Below are 16,794 nucleotides of genomic sequence, written 5' to 3' on the forward strand. Positions count from 1 at the left end.
CAACAACAACACCACAAATGAGCTGTGTGAAATTATAATTGGATTTATTTGATCACAGAATAAAAATGTTCACACAAATGGGGAGGCAGATACATTTTGGAAAACAAAAGAAAGATGACAGTGAGACAAGACAAACACAAAATTTGAAATTTCATTTATGGAGAAATATTTACAAGTTACCAGCTGTTCTTTTGTGGCGCAGCGCACCACCTTCTCACGCACACAACTAGAACAATGTAAAAACATATATGAAAAAGTATCAAAACAAGTCGAGGGAAACATCGCCTCTTGGTGAACGATCTCGCAAATGTAAAGGAAACAGCCAATGGAGCTTAGAAAGGCATAAACAACTTCTAACTTGGGAATGTCTTTTGTTCTTTTCTAAAGTGAGAAACGGGTAGCTTGTTGTCCCGCACGGCGCCGCCAGCCACGGTCAAAAGAAAAATGTCTAAACTCTTTGGGCGGCGTGAGCTGCTGGGAACTTGACAGCAACTTTACACATTTACCTTTAGCGTCTTCTAAAATCCAATACGTATATTGCAGGCATCCAATTGTGGTGAAAAGTCAACATCTGAAGTGCGAGACATTGAAGGCAAATTCCGCCTCGATCGCTAACTGGGTGAAGAGAAAATACTAAGACGACCTCGGCCGGGACTTGGTTGGAGTCCGGCTCGGCTTCACTTTGCGTGCTCTGCGGTCTTGGCGTCGCCGCACCGCTTTGGAGCGGTTCCATCCGCTCCAGCCTAGGCGGGCACGCAGCGGTTGAGCGTGCGCGACATGACGTAGCCGCGCCGACACACGCATCGGAAGGAACCGTCCGTGTTGACGCAGCGCGAGTTGACACACGGGAAGTCCACGTCGACGCCGCCCTCGCACTCGTTGACGTCTGCCGACAAAAGGGGTCGCAGTCAAACGAACGGCGTACTCTCAAAGCCAAATTTGAAAAAGGCTCCCCTTCCTTTAAAACCTTAGCTCTAGTTTCATTTGAAGCCCCGCTCCCGGCGTCTCACCGATGCAGGTCATGGCGGTGGCGTCCAGCCGGTAACCCTGGTAACAGTCGCAGGTGTAGCCCTCGTCCAGGCGGATGCACATGCCGTTCTGGCAGCCGTCCAGAATGCCGCAATCCTCCGCCGCGCTCAAGCCGGCGTACGCGTCGTAGCGCCCTGGATAGCACACGCGGGAAGTGAGCTCGTCACTGTCGTCTTCCTTTTGCAGGCAGTAAGAGAGTCGGTGCACTCACGCTCATAAAGCCTCCCGGGGCCGCCTCCCGCGTAAGGCCCCCAAGGCTCGGCCTCCTGGTCGAAAGGAGGCGCGCCTAGCGGCGGCGGCGGCCCCGCTCCCAACGCGCGGCGTGGCGGAGAGTCCTCGTAGTCACTCCCCGGGTAGTAACCCCCGCTGGGAACACCATGACAACACGCAACATATGTTACAGATGATAAGATGTTGCAAAAACACTTCACAAAGACGTACGTCAAAGACCGCGACTGCTCCGAGGCAACGATTGTTTGCCTGACCACAAGAGGGCGCCTGCGTGGCACCCTCGTATGCAACTGCCTTTGTTCCTACCCCAAGCGCGGCGGTGGGCCGGCGGGATAAGCCACGGCCGGCGGCGTCCCGCCCGGGAACTCGCCCCCTACGGGAGAGTAGTCGTCGTAGTCGGGAAGGAGGCCCGGGACGAAGGCGTCGCTGCCGAACGGGGGGAAGAAAGGGGGGCCTGGGGGCAGCAAAGGGCGAGCGCATCGTGTCGTCAACCGGCAACCAAGTAACCTCCGGGAGCCAAAAGAAAGTTTGTACCTCCATCTCGTCCCGCTCCGAGCGGTTCCCTTCCCGGCGCTTCGGGGAAGACGGCGGGAAGGAAGGAGCTGCACAGGCTGCCAAAGTGGTCTGCGGAAACAACCGCCGTCGTCGTCGTCATTCGTTTGTCTTTGATTTGAACGAGGACGGCCCTGGCGCTTACCGGAGTCGCTTTGCGGGCACAGCGCGCACTCCATGCCCCAGCCCTGACCGTAGAGGCAGCAGCAGTCGCTGAAGGTGACCTGAGCCCCCAGCAGGGGACTCTGACACATCAGCTCGGCGCTCACCGTCTGCCAGCACACCGACAGGTTCTCATCTGCCCACAAGCCAAAGACATTTTGTCACCGCAATCCCACTTGGAGAGCTCTCCTTCAGGAAATGATATCTGATCAATTCCTGCCTGAGCAGCGGCGGCTCACCCAGGGAGAGGTGAGAGGCGTTGACGCACTTGCGTTGCGTGTCGTCCAGCGCGAGAGGCGGCCGACAGCTGCAATAATAAGAACCCAAGGTGTTGACGCAGGAGCCGCCCTCGCAGCTCTCCTGCTCGCACTCGTCCAGATCTGCAAACCATGAGGTTGAAAAGCCTCACGCGGACGCTCATGCCAACAAGCCGTGCAAAACGCCCAAAGGCGCTAGCAACCTTTGTACGCAAACAGCCAAGCGTCAATAAAAGATACATTTTGCACTTTTCAAAACCAAAACAGCGGGCCCTACTGACAGCCCAAGCTTTATGCTAATGAAAGCAAATGTTTTGGACTTCAAGTCTTCATGGTGGAAAACACCTCACCTCCAAGGTGAACAATGACAGCATGTGTGAGGGACTGGAATGTCTTTCCACACACACACACACGGGCAAAAAAACATTGAAAAGAAAGCGTATGGTCACAAAAACTGTGTTGGGAGACTGACAGACGGACAGATAAACATGTGGCGCTCCTCAGTACGCCACTAGTATTACAAAAGTGCCCATGCGTGGGCGGGCGGGCGTGCGTGCGTGCGTGCGTACCGACACACTCGAGGAGCGCGACGTTGTACACAAATCCGCTGGAGCAGTAACAGCTGTAACCGGGAATGTTGTTGACGCAAACGCCGTTCTTGCACACTTCCGGATGGAAGCGCTTGCACTCGTCCACGTCTGGCGGAAAAAGACAGAAAAGCTCAACATTGGTCGAAGGGACAGCCAGAGAGAGAAAGCCAGCCAGCCAGCCAGCCAGCCAGCCAGCCGGCAAGCTGTCGGTCGGCCGTCTTGGCAACGACCGCACTCATTCTGACCATTGTCACCTGTGTAGCTGAACTCCGCCTCCCCGGCTGTCACGTATCCTCTCCCGCTGGGACACAGCGTCAGGAAGTCGGCTGGGCACAAACGTCAGCCTTAATTAAGCGCGGCCGCCCATGTGACCCTGAGCGAGCCAGCCAGCGCTCACCTGAGTGGGCGGGAGGGCAGGCGTGGTACCTGCAGCCCAGGCCCCAGCCCTCCCCCAGGGTGCAGCAGCACTCCTGCCAGCTGCTGTTGGCGGCCAGTAAATCGCACGACGAGCCCACGTTGTAGTAGCACTCGCGCAGCTCGCCCGGACGGGGTGCCGCCGCCGAGAAGGACGGCGAAGACGAGGAAGGACGGACGGGGAAAGCCTCTGCGGGGGGGGGGGGGACAACAAAGTCGAGACTTTCCATCAACGCCGACATCTTTGCAAAAACAGCGTCGCTTTGGCGCCGTCCGGTGGCAACTGGGTGCCAAAAACGGGAGTCGAGGAGCTCCATTCACACCTGGCGGTAGCGCGCTCACACACTGTCGAGCGGCCGCGTCAAAGCGTTCCCCCGGCGCGTCGCACTCGCACACGAACGATCCTCGGGCATTTTCACAGCGCGCCGAACCGCACACGCCCGGCATGGACGCGCACTCGTCCACATCTGGCAGAAGAGGAGGAGACGCGCATGGTCGCACGCTACGCTTTGGCCCCTCCGGCGTTCCCGTCGCCCAACTGACCGCGGCAGCGTCCGTCGGCCTCGGCCCGGAAACCCGGCCGGCAAGAAGTCAGGCAGCGGTACGAGCCCGCCGTGTTCTGGCAGCGCTCCCGTCCCCCGCAAACGGATCCGTCGGACGACGCGCACTCGTCCACGTCTGAGAAGGGCGCACTTTGTCACCGTCACACGCCGAGACCGAGTCGAACCTACCCGTGCAGCTTGTGCCGTTGCTGAGCGCGTAGCCAAGCGGACAGGCGCAGGTGAAGGAGCCCGGCGTGTTGATGCACTCTCCCGTGGGGGGGCACCAGTTCTCCTCCAGACACTCGTCAATGTCTACACGAGAAAGACGCGAGCGGGACGCCGCTCCTTTGAGCCCTCCGACACCCAGCCGGCACATCGTCGAGCGGAACTCACCTCGACACGGTCTGCCCCGGCCAAAGGTTCGATACCCCGGTAAGCAGTCGCAGCGGAACGAGCCGGCCGTGTTGACGCACACGCGCTCCGCCTCGCACGCGGACGCATTTGCGCACTCGTCCACATCTGCGGGACATTTAGCGTCTGGTTGGGTGTGTTTCTGTCTGTCTGTCTGTCTCTTGAACTCTGTGTGTGTTTGTGTGTACCTTCACACAGTCCATTTGTAGCGCGGTAACCTTGGCGACAGTCCAGACATTTGTAGGAGCCCTTGGTGTTGACGCAGCGCCCGCCCGGACACAGCGCTCCATCCTCGCACTCGTTCACATCTGTCCAAGACAACACAGGGCTGGTGATATTTGTGCGTGAGATGACCTGCGCACTGTTTGTCGCTCAGCGCGTATCCCGGGCGGCAGAATTGACACACATCTGACCCGGACACTGAGACGATTAAGATGATTCTGCATCTGTCCAGATGTGGACCAGTACAATCATCATAATCGTAGTCAGAAACAAACACACTTGCACAGGCGCGCGTGCAGAAATGTCACGTGTAATGCTGTGGCGCGGCGAGACCTGCGCAGGTCTTGTTCTTGAGCTCGTAACCGTGACGACAGAGGCATCGGAAGGCGCCGGGTGTGTTTTGGCAGTCTCCGTCGCCGCACGGAGCTCGGACACACTCGTCAATGTCTGAGCGCGCAAAAACAGAAAGAAGGAAAGCAAGCAAGCAAGCAATCAATCAATTGAAACGGGCGTCAAGATTTGGACACAAGCGGGCGGGCGGCCGTTACCTGCGCACGCTCCGTTCAGAAGTCCGAATCCCGGCCGACAGGAGACGCAGCGATACGAACCGGGATTGTTGACGCACTCCTGACCGGGACACAGCAGGGGATCCTCGCACTCGTTTACGTCTGGGTTGGCCGCAAAAGGCACGTTGGCCGCGTTACATATACGTCCAGGTGTCGCTCGCTCTCACATTTGCTTTGCCTCGTTCGCCTTCTTTTGAGCTCAGTTTTGGGTCCGTAAAGTTAGCCACATGTTAGCAACATTAGCGCTGGTTTCGCGGAGCGGCGGTCGCTCACCTTGACAGCTGCTCTTCCGAGCGTCCGTCTTGTATCCGGGCGGACAAAGGCATCGGTAGCTGCCTTCGCTGTTCACGCACTCACCTGGAGCGCACGCACCTCGAGACGCGACGCACTCGTTCACATCTACACACACAAGAGTGCGTCTTATGACGTCGTGGTGGTGGTGCGGTTTCGTCGACGGCCGCGCGTGCGTTTGCTCACCCTGGCAGTGCGTGCGCTGGGCGTTGGCCCGGTAGCCTTGGTGGCACACGCAGGCGTGTTTGCCGGCCGGCCGATCCACGCAGCGACCGGCGCCGCAAACGTCGGGTTTGCGCTCACACACGCCTGGGGCTGCCGCACACAAACGCAGCCCGTCTCCAAATTGGAAAGTGGCCCGTGTTGTTGTTGTTGTTGTTGGGAGGACTTACGCTGGACTTGGGGCGGCCGCGTGGTCGTCTGCGCCGGCGACACATCTCTGTCGGGGATCCGCCCAGCCGGAGCCGGGTCCGGTAGGGAATCACCTCTTCCCGGCAGAAGAGCTGCCCGAGACACGGTCTCATCGGATGAATGCGTGTATTGAGAGACGCTTCCCCTTGGTGGGGCAATTTGCGGCCTACCTCGACTCCCATTTGATCCTTGCTTTTTGCGACTCTCGCCGGCGCCTTGGTTCCGGTCGGTAGCGTGGCTCCCGCCGCTGCCGCCTTGGCTCCGACCGACGCCCGGGTTTTGATTGACAGGTGGACCGGCGCCCGAGCTTTGGTTGATCCCTCGACCCAGACCGGCATCGGGGATTCGACCCGTGTCGATGCCCTGTTTGCCAGCGGTCGCCGGGTTCCCGTCAGCGTCTTGCCTCCCGCCGCTAGCGTCTGGGTTCCGACTCCAGCCTCGACTCCCGGTCCCGTTTTGGTTCAGATTTGAGCCCCGGTTGCCGGAGATGCCTTGGTTCTGCCCGGCGACGCCTTGACGCCGCTCGGTCACGCCCTGAGTCCCGATCGTTCCGTGATCGCGGCCCGTACCGCGACTCTCGCCGGATCGCGGTGGCGATTTGACCGGGGAGGTGGTCGGTTCCGGGCGGGTCGGCCGCGGTTCGTGCCGGGCGGCGCTCCCGGGACTCGACGGCGGCGGGCTGACAGCCGGGCGAGGTGCGGCGGAACCGGGTTGGCCGGAGGGGGGCTTCTGCTCAGACCCGTCGGCACCTGTAAAAGGAGAGACGGCCAAATGGATCTCGGGGTAACGGCGCCTTCTGGCCCGCAGCTCTTACCGTGATGTCGGCGGTTAGCTGCTCCTCGGGTGCCCAGTTGATCTGCCGCCGTCTTCTGGCTGAACGGCAGGACGGAGGCGGAGTAGTGGTAGCCCGGACCGGCGGGGCAGATCTCCCTGAAAGCCGCTGGGACAGCAAACATCACGTCAGGCTTTTGGCCCACGTTCGGAGGGCGGGCGGGCGGGCGAGCGGGCGGGCGGGCGAGCGGGCGCACAGCTCACGGGAGCGGCGGCTGGACTCACCCGAGCCAAAGTAGGGGCAGCGCTGGCAGTCGGGCCCCCAGGCTTTGCCGACTCTGCTGCAGCAGCAGATCTGCTTGGTGATGTTCCTGAGGATGGGGAGCGAGCAGGAGGACGGGCCCGGACCGGAACCCAGGACCCGGTGGCACTGCCCCTTCTCCTCAGATATCACCCTGTGGGCTGCGCGAGGAGCGGCACAGGAGATGACAATTGGAGAGCTGTCCGATCAACCTTGGCTTGGCGCTCCTTGGACATTTACTCACAGATGCAGAGTCCATGCGAGGCATCCAAGATGAAGCCCGGCTCGCAAACGCAACTGTAACTCCCGGCCGTGTTGACGCACAAGCCGTTCTCGCAAAGGCCGGGCAGCAGGCACTCGTTCACGTCTGCGCGCAGAGGCAGGCGGGCGGCCGGCCGGCCGGCCTTTACCAAACTTGGACTTTGTCAAACAAACGGGATCATCGGACCAGAGCCCACGTAAAGCCCCGCCCGCCGAAACCTCATTTGAATGGTCCTAACGACGACGGGAAGTATCCACTCACCGACGCAGTTGCTTCCGTTGCTGGCTCGAAAGCCGACGGGACAGCCGACGTCGTTTGGAGCTGCCCAGTCGCCGTTTTATGTGGGGTCGTCGCATGAGCACGCACGCACGCACGCACGCACACACAAAGCAAACATGTGACTCAAAGCAGCTCGGATGACATGCCTTGAATGGATGTTTTCATTGTGCAGACTGCTACCGTTCAACAAGATAGTAAATGCATGTGTGTCAGGGGGTGTGGCTGACCTGCGTGCGGAGGGCAGAGGGCGCAGTCGCCCCAGGCCTTGCCCGCACCCCGGCAGCACATCTCTTTGCTCCTCAGCCCCGGCAGAGGAGAGCGGCACTGTACAAACACAAAGGGCTCACGGAAGACTCCAAGGCTGGCCTTGCGCCTCTCACCTGTCCGTCTTTGACCTCCCTGAAGCAAAACTTGAAGCCGGCGTGCCGGGCGTAGACGCCTCGGTCCCCGAGCGCCCGGACGCCGCCCTCGGCCCGAGCCGGCGCCCCCGCCGAACCGGACAGCGCGCCGGCCGAGACTCCCGCCACCTGAAGGCGACCCGCCGTGAGGTGAGGTGAGGTGAGCGCCGGCAAACCAACGTCGAGTAGGGCGAGGGAAGCTCGGACCTTGATCACCTGATGAACCTTCACGCTGGCTTCGGGGGGGTGCCGCACCGCCACCTTCACCAAGGCCACTCCGGCTGCCGCTCCTGGAAAGGAACACAGAATCGGTCGGCTGGGTCCGAGTGTCTGGCTGAACCGCAAAGGACGGACGGACGGACGGACGCAGCACCTGCCGCTTCCAGGTCCGGCTTCGAAGCCCCCAGCGGCAGCAGAAACTCCGATCGGGTCAGATTCGCGTTGACGACCTCGTTGGGTGAGGAGGACCGGGGCGTGGCCCGCCGGGTGACGGGAATCTGGCAGAACTTTCCGGTAAAGTTTGAGGGGCAGAGGCATCGATCCCTCAGCAGACACACGCCTCCGTTCTTGCACAGCAGACGACAAACAACTGCACAGAGGCACGTCGGCCCGCCTTGTCACGGAGGCCCTTTCAAATCCTCATTTGAAAACATGTCTCAGGTTGCCACTTTAGCCAGCAACTTACTAAAATTGCTTTTCTCTGGAGCCAGGCAAAATTGATCTGTGGCTCAGATGGCCTTTATGACACACGCACGCACGCACGCACACTACGGAAGCGGAGGCCGACGACAGTGGTCAGCGACTCACAAACTCTGAAGGCGTCCCCGTGGGGCGGCGCCGGCGGGCCGCTGAACAGGGTGGTCACGTTGCCGCGTTCGCAGTGATTGACGCAACGCAGCTGGCTGCAGCGCACCTTGCAGATGGTCGGCGTGAACTTCACCTGCACCCGGTCCACCCCCGCCTGGCCGCCCGCCAGGGAGAAGGAGAGCGCCAGGGATGACAGCAAGTAGAGCAGCTTTAGACGCGGCATGATTCCTCACAATGGCATCATTCCAAGGAGGAAAACAGAGTGCGCTTCCCGGGCGGGCGGCACCAGAAGAAGGAAAAGAGAAGAGAGGAAGATTTGGTTCCTCTGGAGAAAGAGAGAAAGGCCAGCCAGTTCCAAAGCTGCTGGTGCTTCTCGTGTGTCTCTCTGAGCGAGTGAGCGAGCGAGACTGGCTGCAAAGCAGCACAACAACAACCGCAAGCGGGAGGAGATGAAGAAAAAGCTTTCGGCGAGGGAGACGGCCCGGTCGGTTCCGAAAGAGAAAGTCTGCTTCCGAAGGGGAAAGTCTGCTTCTGGAGGTTGTGCGCCAGCCGCAACTGAGCGAGACTTGGAGAGAAATGGAATCCAAAGCAGCGAGCCGCTCGGGCTCACGGCCAACACAAACGCTGCGTGGGAACACGCCCACCCCTGCCGCTGCCGACCTCCTCCGGGGCCTTCCCGCCTCACGCCGATGATGTCAGGATAGTTTGGAAAAAATAAAGCCCAGGGAAACTCTGAAGTCTTGCGTGAGCACAAGCACCAGATTGTGCGCTGTGTCTGGAAGAAACCTTGCACAAGCACGGCAACACGCAGTTGTCCACACCCACGAGGAATGAAGGAAGGAAGGAAGCAAGGCAGGAAGGTAGGTAGGTAGGCAGGCAGGCAGGCAGCCACGCTGCCGCCATCCGGTTTGTGCCATCAAATTGTAGCCGGGCCCGCTCGTGCCACCCGCTGCCCGCGCTCACCTCAAACGTGAGTGACAGCTGGCAAGCAGGTGCAGAGCTCAGACTTACTTGACAAAGAGTCAACAGAGTTGAAGCCATTTCTAAGGCCGCGTGCGGGGGGGGGGGGCTTTGGCCGCTCGGGCTCGTCAAGTGGCCCGCCCGCTCACGCAAGAAGACCAGAAGGTTTTTTTTCTGGCTTTTGCTCTTGGCCGGGGGGAAAAACAAACGACGACAACATGGTGGCTGTTTCCATCCATAATTGCTCACTTGTAAATCTTGTGGCAATACGCACACCACCCGCTGAGTGACTTGTGTTTTTCCGACGCCTTGAAACAAAAAAGCCCATTGCGAGGCAACTTTTTAAGGGCTCTCAGGTGTGCCACAGGCGCCATAAAGATGACTTGTTCTTGTTTCTCTTTGGCCATGAGCTCACATCCTGGCGCGCCTCAAGCTCACACGCCGCCGTCGCCACATGCAAAGGCCAGCCAGCCAGCCAGCGCACGGACGTCGGCCTTAAGGGTTCTTGAAAATGTTTCTTGTTTTCAATTCAATTCTCTAACGCACACCTTTTCATACAGTGACGTCTTGTCTATTTTCTGTACGCCGCTTTCATTGTGGCAAAAACAAATGAGGGGTGTTTGGAGGTATTCATTCCCAAAGAGGAAGTTGTTTTGAGATACGGGCACGCTGAAACAATGAACGAAATCAGCTCTGATTGTACATTTTTACGGCTTCCGTATTTTGGTTGACAAAGGCCGCAGTTTGGCACAACAACAGGAAGTGGCGCTCGCAGGAAGGACTTAGCCGGCCGGCCGGCCGGCGTGTTCCCATTCTTAATCTGAAGCTCACAAAGCCCCAAAGCGCCATTCCTCAACAGTGACATCACCGCCAGCTTGTTTGGACTCGCAACGCGTCAATCACCAGCAGCAGATCTGCTCTGCACATTCCCCATTAGGGGGAAACAATGAACAGGAGCTTGGAGACAATACATGTGCTATGTTGACTGGATGTTAGCCTGATTAGCTTAGCGACATTCTGACAAGAGAAACTCCCAAATGCACGCACAGAACTAGGTCAATGGAAAATGTTCAAAATAAGATCATGGAAAATTCATGGCTTGCCGTGCATGGCACTGTTCAAAAAAATACAGAATGTCTACTTTTGTGAAAAAACATACTGCATCATGCATACACCCCCCCCCCCTCATGGTTTTCAGTACTATATTGACATCAAGTCATTCGATGAGGTCATTTTGATGCTCTTTGCAAAAGTTTGAATGATTTGACGACATGATGTTATCAATTTTCATAGAGTTCAGGAAGTGAACTGAGTGCTAAGGCCGTGCGATCAAGTGGGAAAAAGACTTTAAAATTGCGTGATGTGCTTAAGTCAGCACCATTTGATCGTGGCAAATATGGATAGCACAACCTCGCTAAAGGTATGGACGGATGGATGGCATCAAGTTCCAAAACGTCGCCATACCTGCGTGGTTGCGTCCATTCTTCTCCTTCTGGAGATGCTTCAACAGGACGGTGAACATCTTGTCTCGTTTTCCTGCCACCATCTTCCTCTTCAGGACGGCCTGAGCCTCGCGCACACTGTCAAGTTGTTCATTTTACAATTCAATGGCAGAAGGGCAATGCAGCAATAGAACCTCTAGAAAGGATTTTTCGAGACAATGCCAACTGGCGAAATTTTGCATCTAGCAATTTTGAACTTGAACTGTTATGAAATCCAAATTGTTTTATCAAATGGGAAACTGGTGTGGAGGGAAAAAAAAAGGAATAAAAACCTTGCGGTAAAAAGAAAACAAAAGAAGGAAATTTGACACAATAAAGAAAACTGGAGGTGATTAAAGGAATCATGTATTTCACAAAAGAGCCGGTTATCAGTAAAAGCAATCTTGGAGAATCCCCTCTTTTAGAACTCGGGAATTTTGTGGCGGTGCTTTCATTGGCATCATCTCGTGGCCAAAGGACGACACTTTCATTTGGACGCAGCTTGAGCAAGCTCACCTGAGGAACGTCTTCTTCTCCGATCCCGCCTTCAGCTTGCTTGCGCTGCTCCTCAATCTGCAACACACACATGCACAGTATGACTTTTACGCTAACGACCATCCAAACACAACATTTGGTTCCAACAAAAGTGCAAAGGGATGAAGACTTTTTGGGGGGGAATAATGTTCAGGAAGCCCAAAAACTTTGAAGTCTTCCCCAACCGACGTCGACGCCCGCAAAAGTCAACTTTGGCACGTCAACGCTAAGCGGCAAATGTGGCGAGCTGGCTGGCGCCAGGTCACGGCGGCCGGGGTGCGACAGGAAGTCTTGGCTTTGTCCCGTTTGTTGAGAGAGGATGGCGCTGCGAGGATTTGAAAGCCACGCGCTGCTCGCCGCTGCCATTGGCGGTCGGCCTGCGGGGCAAACAGTGAAACAACACGTGTAGACAGACAAGGTGCTCGCAAAGCACCCTCATTGCCGACAGCCAGTAGTTCAGACTCGGTGAAAATGAAACCATCCGCCATTCCAAAAAAGAAGCGCAATTGAGCCAATCATCATGGCAGACGGTCTCTTTTTGGGCTTTGCTTTCTTCTCTTCTCTTTCAAAGCCTGTGTGTTCAGCCAATGCTTCCTGAAGGCTTGAATCTTTGAGAATCATTCAACAGGCCTGCTGCTTGCTGCATGACCTCTCCAACATGGCTTAAGTATCAGCTCCACAATCAATTCAACTCAACTCAATGGAACTGAATTAAATGGAATCAAATCGCTCACTGACCTCCCCTCCTCCATCCCAGGCCACTCCGCTCTGGGGAGTCCCGCGGCACCCCTCCTCTCCTCCAGCGACCTCCGCGTTTCCAAGCCGGGGCTGCGCTGACCGGCCTCTCTGTGTCGAGGTCGGTGCCGGTTCCGGTGCCCGTCGGCGGCGTGCACGCCGAGCATCCACGTGGTCGTGCATACGCAGAGCAGGAGGACGCGCATGGCGGGGGAGGGAGAATACTGCTTGCTACAAGTGGCAGATTTCAAAGTCATTGCAAGGGGCACCCCGAATCGGGTGCGGCGGCCGACAATGGGGACACGAGCGGCTCGGCCAATAAGCAGCCAGGAAAGCAGAGCCTGGTCACGTGAGAGAGACCTCGGGCTCACATGAGCAACGGTGGGGCCCGTGGGCACAAAGTCAAGAGAGGAGTCATCATTTGTGCAGAGCGAATGGCTGGCTAACAACTCCAACAATGTTGCCACACCGGACGGACAGACAGACAGACAGACAGACAGACAGACAGACAGACAGACACCGGTCTAAAACTCAATTGAATGATGTCGGAATAGAAATCAATATCATCGGAGACTTTGAGGATTGGAGTCAACGATCGGCTGGCTGCGATGGCGCATGACCACCGCTAGAGGGAGGCATGGCGACCCTGTGGTGACGTCAATGGAAATCCCACAGCTCGACTGGATGTCGCAACCCGCAACAAGACAGGAACTAAGTTACGCCAACACTCACGCGACACGACAGCTCGAATCACTCGAGAGACGCCGTTCGTCCGACCGTTGACCTTTTATTGGCTTATTTCTTAACGTCCAACTGCTTTTGGGCTCACGAGTGCGCATGCGTGCCCTGCCTGCCTGCCTGCCTGCCTGCCCCATGTGTCAAGCGTCCCTTTCTCGGACCGGGCCGCCGAAGTCCGGCGGACTGTAAAGTGCTAGCAGACACCACGCGTCGGTCGAACTAACTCGTGCTGATTGATGTAAGTCTACTATTTGTTCTTTTCGGACTCGCCCGCCCGCCCGCCGGCCGCATTGACCCGCGTTCTGACAACATTGGGCCGGATGAAAAATGGAGAGTGTGTTCGTTCATGCGATTGATACAAGAGGAAAATATGAGAGCATCAAATGAAATATGACACTCAGCATCCATTGACATTATGGATTGGGCTCAGAGCTTGAACGTTTGAAAACTCCAAACTTATGTTGTTGGTGCTAGGGGGAAGAGAATCGCGTGCATCTGGTCATTGGTCATCTTCCTGGCGCCTTTGCCGGGTGCCACGGTGATGGTGAATCTCCACACGTCCACTGTCCCAAGAGGTAGATGATAGCAACTTGCCGTTGCTGCTCTTGCTTCGCGCGTGCCCGCCTGCCCGGCTGCCTGCGTTAAGGTTTCGCTGTTGGGCTTGAATATCATTTGTCATCGTATTTCCCAACGTTAGAAGCGAGGTGCAAGGACTCGGTTGAGTTGCGTGTCCTGGAAGGTGAGGCGTCTTGGGTGCGCTGTCCCTTCTCGGGCCTGGACAATGGCTCGTGGTCACACGCCCTGACCTGGTACCGTCTCCTCCCGGGACACCTTGAAGGAGCAATGGAGCACAGGTAAACAACAGCTGTAAATGTGTCTTGCCACCGGGTGGTCACGCGATAAAGATGCTTGTGTTGTTCCGCGGCAGTGCGCGTCTGAGCACCGAGCGCGACCGCTTGAGCTTTCAACCGGCCGCGGCTGAGGATTCGGGCCGCTACGCCTGCCGACGACGGTCAGACGCAGCGCCGTTTGCGCGCCACACAACATACAAAAAATAACGCACGTCGGGTGGTCACTGTTACACGTGACGGCCATCTTGCGCCTCCTCCAGGCCCTGGTGGGCGTGCGTGAACGTGACGGTGGTCAGCCGGCCGCAGGAGGCGCCGGAGGAGCCCAAATGTGACTGGCCGCTCGCCGTCGGGCCAGATCAGGTCGTCATCCCTTTGGAGGGCGACCGGGTTCTGGAGTGCCCCGACTGGCGAGAGGCCGCCGCCGTGGCCGACGACGCGCCCGCCGTCATCTGGTACCACGTGAGGACCCGTGGCTGGCCTTGGGCCCGTAATCCCACTTTGTGTCGCGCGCTGGCCTTCACGTGCGTCTCTTTGCGCACGCACGTCAGGCGTGCGAGCAGCCCGACGGATGGACGAGCGACCGCGAGCAGGTGGACGCCCGTCTTCAGGTCCACTACATGGTGGACCACTACCAAGGCCTTTACGTGTGCCAGGTGCACTACCGGCGAGGTGGCATCGCGCTTCACTTCACACGCGGCCTCAACGTCAGCGCTGTCTGTGAGGACACGCACGCACGCACGCACGCAGGCAGGCACGCACGCACACATAGCGTGAGCAGAACTGCAACGCCGCTTTTGGTGTGTCCAGCAGCTGGTTTCCTGCCCAAAGAGCCCAGCGTGCTCCAACCGACAAGCGAGCACGTCTTCAGCGTCAAACGGGGTGAGCGAGCGAGCGAGCGAGCGTGCGGCGCCTGTCGAGGATGTTTGGACGACGTGGCGTTTTGCATCGCCAGGCCGGGACGTACGTCTGCTGTGCACGGGGCACTTTCCTTACTTGGACCGGGACTTGGAATGGGACATCTGGTGGAGCGTGGACGGCAACAGGCCAGAGCAGCTGGCAGAGCGCCGATTCTCTGCAAGCAACAGGTACCAAACCTCTGGACACGCCCGAATGTGGTATGGTATGAATCACGTTTGCATCCAGGCGTCTGAGCACCAAATACGGCGATCGCATCGAGGAGAGCGTCCTGCTGATTCGCAACTTTGGCTCCGAGGACCTCGGCAAGACTTACAACTGCTCCGTGAGGAACCGGGAAGGATTCCAGACGCGCAGAGCGCAGCTTGAGGAGGAAGGTGGGCGCCGTTTTCTCGTTTCTTTCTGTTTTTGTCGGGGCGGCAACTCAACGTCCGTGACTCGCGCGAGAAGTGGAAGCCACGGGCGGCCGGCCGGCCGGCCGGTAAAACACGCTTTTCTTCCCGCTTCAGCGTCTTTGCCGTGGTGGGAGCTGGCTTGCGGTCTGGCCGTCACGCTGGTGCTGTCGCTGCTCGTCTCGGCGCTTTACCGCGTCTTCCGGCTGGAGCTGCTGCTGCTCTACAGGTCCCGCTTCGGTACCGACGAGCGCTACACGGGTGAGAGCAAAATCGAGTCACGCGGCTAAAACCGATTCACCACAGAGGCAGTCAAAAAGAGTCCGAGCAAAGACGGGCAGCCCCCTGGCCTAGCATTTAGCCGAGGTCATTCCAAAACATCATCTGCATCCCCTTCTTGTTTTAAGTGTCCATCACGGGCAGCGTCGCATCATTTCTGAACAAAATACGGACCATCTGCATCTCCGGTTAAGGTACTTGTATGGTGTCAAGTGACTTCCTGTCCACGTGTGCGTGTAGACAATAAGGAGTTCGACGTGTACGTGTCGTACGCCAGGAAGAGCGAGGAAGAGCAATTTGTCCTGAGGACACTCCGCCGAGTCCTGGAGAACCATCTGGGATACACCGTGTGCATCTTTGACAGAGACAGCCTGCCAGGCGGGAGTGAGTTCACACTTTAACCCCCACTCATGATTGAAAACAGCCAGTCCAGCAATCTCATTTGGATCCATCCCGTCTTCCTTTCCCAAACGGGCGCTCGCTCGCTCCCTCGCTCGCTCGCTCGCTCAGCCATCACGGACGAGACGCTGAGCTTCGTGGCTCGCAGTCGCCGCCTGGTGGTGGTGTTGGGCCCCGGCTACGCTCGACAGGGCTCCCAGGCCTTGCTGGAGCTCAAGGCGGGCGTGGACGGGCTGGCGGGCGGCCACCTGCGCCTGGTCCTGGTCCAGTACAAGCGCGTGCGGCGGCAGGAGTGGGTGCGCGAGCTGAGGCGGGCGCGCGTGGCGCTGGCCATTGTGCGCTGGCGGGGCGAGCCCTCGCGGGAGCTGACGTCGCGCTTCTGGAAGAAGCTGAGGCTGGAGCTGCCCGTCAGGAGGGCGCCCGGCGCCCGCGGGGCTGAGGAAGGAAGCGAGGGAGCGGGGCTAATGACCAGCCCCAACCGGGACCGGTCTTCTCTCCACCCCGAGGGCTCGTGACTTTGTGCAGAAAGTGCATCCATTGCGCCTTGTCCAAAGCTCACAAGTGCGCGAGCAGCCGTTCCAACCGTACTGGAAAAGATGAGGGAACATATTGTGTGCGCGCTGCCCGATGCGCTTGGCTCTCATTTCGTTGTTGCTGGTTGTCGCAACTTGATGCGGGCGAATATTGAAGTAGCACGAGAGCCCGCCTCCGAGCACTGCCCCGACCGACCCGTCGCGTCGGCCAACCCTGATGACGTTCTAGCGCACATCTTCGGCTCTCCCAAAAGAAGAGGCCAGCCAGGCAGTCACCCGAACCAGAAGGAATGGCTTCCTTTTCTTTCGCCAAATGCTAACGTGCTATTCCTTTTTACTCTTTGTGCTATTTGCTTGTATGTGTTGTGTAATGTGTCTAGACACCGTGGGACGGTGGGAAACGGCATTTCAATCTCATTGTGTGTCTTAACGTGAAGAAATTGACAATAAAGCTGACTTTGACTTATTTCTCCCGCGTAAG

General features: G+C 57.9%; 2 protein-coding genes across 4 annotated transcripts; one reads left to right on the top strand and one right to left on the bottom strand.

Moving 5' to 3' along the window:
- Positions 1-23: 23 nt before the first annotated feature.
- ltbp4 (latent transforming growth factor beta binding protein 4) lies at positions 24-12,810 on the bottom strand. 2 transcript variants are annotated; one of them, XM_085915599.1, is made up of 32 exons: positions 12,210-12,810; positions 11,454-11,510; positions 10,921-11,036; positions 8,063-8,278; positions 7,897-7,979; positions 7,672-7,818; positions 7,519-7,615; positions 7,274-7,333; positions 6,995-7,117; positions 6,735-6,911; positions 6,493-6,618; positions 5,849-6,427; positions 5,660-5,770; positions 5,454-5,582; positions 5,250-5,375; positions 4,959-5,078; positions 4,744-4,857; positions 4,377-4,496; positions 4,171-4,296; positions 3,967-4,089; positions 3,779-3,913; positions 3,559-3,702; positions 3,219-3,425; positions 3,076-3,147; positions 2,801-2,929; positions 2,214-2,354; positions 1,958-2,110; positions 1,795-1,884; positions 1,567-1,714; positions 1,241-1,395; positions 1,011-1,163; positions 24-886 (listed from the first exon to the last, which is right to left on the bottom strand). In XM_085915599.1, exons 1-32 carry the CDS (start codon positions 12,461-12,463, stop codon positions 744-746), a joined length of 4,674 nt encoding a protein of 1,557 aa, XP_085771725.1. In that variant the 5' UTR covers positions 12,464-12,810; the 3' UTR covers positions 24-743. The 2 variants fall into 2 exon arrangements, with proteins under 2 accessions (XP_085771725.1, XP_085771726.1); XM_085915600.1 differs by lacking the exons at positions 3,559-3,702; positions 3,779-3,913 and having other exon boundaries at positions 12,210-12,809.
- On the top strand, positions 12,250-16,779 carry il1rap (interleukin 1 receptor accessory protein). 2 transcript variants are annotated; one of them, XM_085915602.1, is made up of 12 exons: positions 12,250-13,182; positions 13,419-13,519; positions 13,642-13,798; positions 13,873-13,956; positions 14,056-14,254; positions 14,344-14,512; positions 14,603-14,674; positions 14,748-14,880; positions 14,939-15,087; positions 15,220-15,363; positions 15,622-15,765; positions 15,892-16,779. In XM_085915602.1, coding segments are annotated over exons 1-12 (1,758 nt in total). In that variant the 5' UTR covers positions 12,250-13,180; the 3' UTR covers positions 16,296-16,779. The 2 variants fall into 2 exon arrangements, with proteins under 2 accessions (XP_085771728.1, XP_085771729.1); XM_085915603.1 differs by having other exon boundaries at positions 14,606-14,674.
- Positions 16,780-16,794: the final 15 nt, after the last annotated feature.

The sequence above is a fragment of the Syngnathus leptorhynchus genome, chromosome 7 (genome assembly GCF_054491065.1).
Source record: "Syngnathus leptorhynchus isolate UIUO chromosome 7, UIUO_Slep, whole genome shotgun sequence".
In the NCBI taxonomy this organism is placed as follows: Eukaryota; Metazoa; Chordata; class Actinopteri; order Syngnathiformes; family Syngnathidae; genus Syngnathus; species Syngnathus leptorhynchus.